Source organism: Camellia sinensis, chromosome 1 (assembly GCF_055761805.1).
Source record: "Camellia sinensis isolate YWXY chromosome 1, ASM5576180v1, whole genome shotgun sequence".
NCBI lineage: Eukaryota > Viridiplantae > Streptophyta > Magnoliopsida > Ericales > Theaceae > Camellia > Camellia sinensis.
In genome coordinates this window covers 208540866-208546454 of record NC_138961.1, presented here as the reverse complement: position 1 = coordinate 208546454, position 5589 = coordinate 208540866, and the positions used below count along the sequence as shown (strand labels likewise).

At 41.5% G+C, this 5589-nt stretch overlaps 1 protein-coding gene across 1 annotated transcript; it reads left to right on the top strand.

The window, feature by feature from the left end:
- Positions 1-391: 391 nt before the first annotated feature.
- On the top strand, positions 392-4783 carry LOC145822372 (uncharacterized). Its single transcript, XM_082919220.1, has 3 exons — positions 392-2150; positions 2292-3563; positions 4176-4783. The coding sequence occupies exons 1-3, from the start codon at positions 392-394 to the stop codon at positions 4781-4783; spliced, it is 3639 nt and encodes a 1212-aa protein (XP_082775346.1).
- The last annotated feature ends 806 nt before the right edge of the window (positions 4784-5589 follow it).

The following is a 5589-nucleotide window of genomic DNA, read 5'->3' as shown; positions in this document are numbered from 1 at the left end:
TTTTCTGGTTTTTATCAATTATGTTTTACAGCTTCCGGGCAGGCCCCTCTATGGAACCAGGTTAAGTGTCCTTTTCTGTTTAGGTCATGCCCAAACTTTTAGGGGCAAGTCTAGGGCGTGACAAGTGGTATCAGAGCACGAGTTGCTATCCCACACACAGATCCATTGAGCCTTAGGATGTCTAGAAAAGACTTAAGCATCATGCATGGCATCCTAAAAACGTATGAAAGATCGATGGCAACGTAGAATGTACTCTGCTAACGCTAACAATTTGAACTTTGTTTGCCGGATATAATTGAATGTTATGTAGGTTATGGTGAGAACAAGTGTGGAAGATTCGGACGAGGCTACCTCGACACGGTTGGACCGAATGGAAAGAATGATTATGGACATGGCAGAGACCCTAAGGCAACAACAGCAACAACCGCCACCACCACCAGTACCTCCACCTGCAGTACAAGATGTTCATGTTGAGGACCGAACCATCACACTCACAAAGGAGTTTAAGAAGATGAAACCACCGTCATTTAAGGGGGGAATAGAACCTATGAAAGCTGAAGCATGGGTGCTGGGAATAGAGAAATTGTTCGAAGTATTTCCATGTACTGAAGCCCAGAAAGTGCAACTTGCCGCCTTTACTCTTGAAGATGAGGCGCGAAGATGGTGGATGCTTACAAGAACAGTGCATCGGGACTTAACATGGGGTAGATTTCTGGAGCTGTTCTATGATAAGTATTTTCCTCAAAGCATGCGAGATAAGAAGGTGACGGAATTTGAGACTCTTAGACAAGGAAATAAGACTGTTGCAGAATATGAGGCCCAATTTGCTGAATTAGCTCGGTTTGCACCTCATATGGTTGATACAGACTATAAGAAGGCACGGAAATTTGAAGGGGGATTGCGGGGTGCTATTTTAGACCGGGTCAATATGCTAAAATTACCCACATATGTTGAGGTGCTAGAAAGGGCTGTTATCGCAGAAGGAAACCTTGCGGCCCAGAGTCGGATTTCCGAGTGGAAAGGGAAAAGACAAAACAACCAATGGTCAAAGAGATCCGTTACTCCACCCGCTAAGAAGCACAATTTAGGGAACTTCAGCACCACTACTTCTACTCAAAATTCCACTCCGGTGTGTCCAGATTGTGGAAGGCAACATCGAGGAACTTGTCACTGGAAGACTGGAGCATGTTTTAAATGTGGAAAAACGGGACATTTGGTAAGGGATTGCCCACAATTGGTTCAACAAAAAGGCAATAGACCCGCTACAAGTTCCGCGGGGTCTACACTAACCCCCAATGCGAAGGCGGCTGCCAAACCGAGTAATAACAAAGACACTGCAAGACAAGGTAGGGTGTTCGCTCTGATTCCAGGTGATGTACAAAATACAGCAACAGTGGTGTCAGGTACATTTACTATTTGTGGTCAATCTGCGCATGTATTGTTTGATTCTGGCTCCACTCACTCTTTTGTGTCGAAATTCTTCGCTCCTAATTTAGATAAAATTGAAGAAAACTTATCTTGCATGTTGTGTGTGTCCTCCCCCTTGGGAGAGTCTATGATTTGTGCTACTATATACCTAGCTTGTGAACTTCAACTTGGGGATATTCGGGTGTATGCTAATTTAGTGCCTCTCGATATGACCTATTTTGATGTTATTTTGGGGATGGATTGGCTAAGTGCTTATGGTGCAACTATAAACTGTGTGACTAAGCAAATTAATTTCTATCCTCCGGGGCAATCAGAGTCTATGGTTCAAGGGCAGGAAGTGATTTCGCCTCCTTATCTGATATCTGCCGTGAAGGCTTGTAACTTAATACGAAAAGGCTGTCAGGGGTATCTATGTAGCGTTTTAGAAGGGCAAGGGATGAATGGGAATATTGATGTGATCCCAGTGGTCTGTGAATTTCCGGATGTTTTTCCCGAAGAATTGCCGGGCCAACTAATAGACCGAGAAATCGAGTTTATAATTGAAGTGGCGCCTGGAACCCAACCCATTTCGAAGACACCCTATAGGATGTCACCAGCTGAAATGAAAGAGTTGAAGATTCAATTACAGGATCTGCTTGATAAGGGATTTATCCGCCCGAGTGTATCTCCTTGGGGTGCGCCAGTATTGTTTGTGAAAAAGAAGGACGGAACACTTCAGTTATGTATCGACTATAGGGAACTGAATAAGGTGACAATTAAAAATAAGTACCCCTTACCACGGATAGATGACTTATTTGATCAGTTACAAAGGGCACAAGTTTTCTCAAAAATTGATTTACGGTCTGGCTACCATCAATTGAAAGTTAAAGCCGATGATGTGGAGAAGACAGCTTTCCGAACCCGGTACGGCCATTATGAATTTTTGGTTATGCCCTTCGGGGTTACAAACGCACCAGCAGCATTTATGGATCTAATGAATCGCGTCTTCAAGCCCTATCTAGACGAATTTGTGGTGGTTTTTATTGATGACATCCTTATATACTCGAAGAGTGCAGACGCTCATGAGAATCATCTTCGCCTAATTCTTCAAATACTCCGGGAGAAGAAACTGTATGCAAAGTTAAAGAAATGTGAATTCTGGCTACAAGAAGTGGCATTTTTAGGGCATGTGGTGACAAAGGAAGGAGTCTCTGTTGATCCACACAAAGTTGAAGCAATTGTGAATTGGCCAACTCCCACTAATGTAACTGAGATACGAAGTTTCATGGGATTAGCTGGATATTACAGGAGGTTTGTTCAAAATTTCTCCAAAATCGTTGTGCCACTTACCCAACTGACACGAAAAGGAGTTGCATTCGAATGGTCAGAGGAACGGGAATCCGCTTTCCAAGAATTAAAAACAAGATTAACGACAGCACCAGTTCTGGCTTTGCCATCTGGTACCGAAGGATTCGTAATTTACAGTGATGCTTCGCACAAGAGGCTTGGTTGTGTGCTAATGCAAAATGGAAGGGTTATTGCCTATGCTTCTCGGCAACTGAAACCCCACGAGAAGAATTATCCCACACACGATCTCGAATTAGCGGCAGTAGTTTTTGCTTTAAAAATATGGCGGCACTATCTTTATGGTACAACCTGCGAAGTTTACACTGATCATAAAAGCCTCAAGTACCTGTTTACCCAGAAAGAGTTGAACATGCGACAACGGCGGTGGCTTGAGTTGATTAAGGATTATGACTTGCAGATCCAATATCATCCTGGTAAAGCTAACATGGTGGCAAATGCACTTAGTCGGAAGAATATGGGAGATTTGGCAAATCTGTTGATAGAAAGAAAGGAGTTGAGGATCGAACTGGATAAAATGAATATGGACCTAGTAGTACGTGAACAGGAGGCCATACTAGCAGCAGTAAGAGCTCAACCCACCTTGCTGGAAGAGATTAAGTTACATCAACTAGAAGATGAGACTTTAAGGAAAATCTATGAAGAGTTAGAGGCAAAACCAAAATCGGGATTCAGTTACGTAGATTCGGTATTAAAGTTTCAAGGTCGAATATGTGTCCCCAATGTGTTGGAGCTTAAACGGAAATTGCTAGGAGAAGCACATGCCTCGAGATTATCAATACACCCGGGAAGTACTAAAATGTACCGAGACTTAAAACAAAATTTTTGGTGGCCAAATATGAAAAAGGAGATCGCGGAATTTGTTTCTAAGTGTCTACAATGTCAACAAGTCAAAGCGGAACATCAAAGACTAGCAGGATTATTACAACCCCTTCCAATCCCGGAATGGAAATGGGAGCATTTGACCATGGATTTCGTTGTGGGGTTACCGAGGACTCCTCGAAGTATGAATTCGATTTGGGTCATTGTGGACCGATTAACCAAGTCTGCTCACTTCTTGCCTGTGAAGACTCAATATAATGCGGATAAGCTGGCCATACTGTATATAAATGAAATTGTAAGGCTTCATGGTGTTCCAGTGACAATTGTGTCAGATAGGGACCCCAAATTTGTTTCAAGATTTTGGCAAAGTTTACAGGAGGCTATGGGTACCAAACTTACGTTCAGCACCGCTTTTCACCCTCAAACTGATGGTCAATCCGAGAGAACCATACAAACTTTAGAAGATATGCTCCGATTGTGTGTATTGGATTTTCAAGAAAGCTGGGAAACCCATTTACCGTTGATAGAGTTCGCCTACAATAACAGTTACCATTCGAGCATTGAGATGGCACCTTATGAAGCTCTGTATGGAAGACCGTGTCGTTCCCCTGTATGTTGGGCTAAAGTCGGGGATAGGGCATTGTTGGGTCCTGAAATTGTGCAATTAACAACTGAAAAGGTTAAAATTATCCGAGAGAGGTTAAAAACGGCACAAAGCATACAGAAGAGCTATGCAGATAACAGACGAAGGGATTTGGAATTTGAAGTGGGTAATTATGTGTTCGTGAAAGTCACCCCGTTAAAGGGACATCCGAGATTTGGGAAAAAGGGTAAATTAACGCCCCGGTATGTTGGCCCTTTCCAAATTCTAGAAAGAGTGGGTTTGGTAGCTTACCGAGTGGCTCTTCCGCCGAGTATGAGTCAAATACATAATGTGTTCCATGTTTCCATGCTTCGAGGATACCTATCAGATCCATCTCATATTATAGACTATCATCAACTTGTGCTAGATGATAAGTTAAGCTACGAAGAAAGACCACTTCGAATTTTGGAGCGACAAGTGAAGCAATTACGCAATCGGGAAATTCCAATGGTAAAGGTAGAATGGCAAGAACAATATGGCACTGAAGCTACTTGGGAAAAAGAGGAGGATATGCAGCAGCAATATCCATACCTGTTTCCGTTTTGAGGTAAAAGCAAGTTTGAGGGACCAAACTTTTTTTTAGGGGGGGAGAGTGTAACAACCCGACCCTCATATGTGCTTGTGATATATGTTAGTCCTTTATTCTGTGCTGTTAAATGCCTAAGATGGAACTGTACAAGAAAATAAGTTCAAGTAACTATGTTGTAATGCCTTGTGGAATGAATTGTATCTGTTGGGAAAGAAATGTATCTGTTACTACTAGAACGATAAAGTAGAAATTGAGGGCCTTAGCGGCTTAATAAGTCAAAATTGATCATATATTTGGAACCAGCATAATTTTTAGGTAATATTAAGCACTTCTGTGAAATTTCAATTTTCGGATGTGTAAACGATAGATTTTCATCTTATTCTCTCCTTATGGAAATATATATATATATATATGTGATCTTGGTCATTTGACAAACCAAGGAACTCATAACTCTAGACTTGAGAAGTGAAGGGATAGAGAAAGAAGGTCCTCAAGAAGGTTGAGATTTGGGCTTAAGGTATGTAAATGTTTGTCTAATTTCCATCCACAACCCTTCTTGTCATAATTTATGTGAAGATGTTTCTATAATCTTGTTCCTAAGAGTTGGAATTGTGGTGTTATGAGTATGAGAAGTAAATTAGCAAAATGACCTTACTTTGCATGTTTTAACTCAATTTGAAGTACCTATGAGAGGCCTTACTCTATTTCTTCAATTGGCTTGTTTGAATTCAAGTATGTGGCATGATTTTATGTTTATGAGTTGAGATGTAAGAACAAGTAGGAATCTTGTGAATTTGAGTGAATTTAAGTTGTGGATTCATGA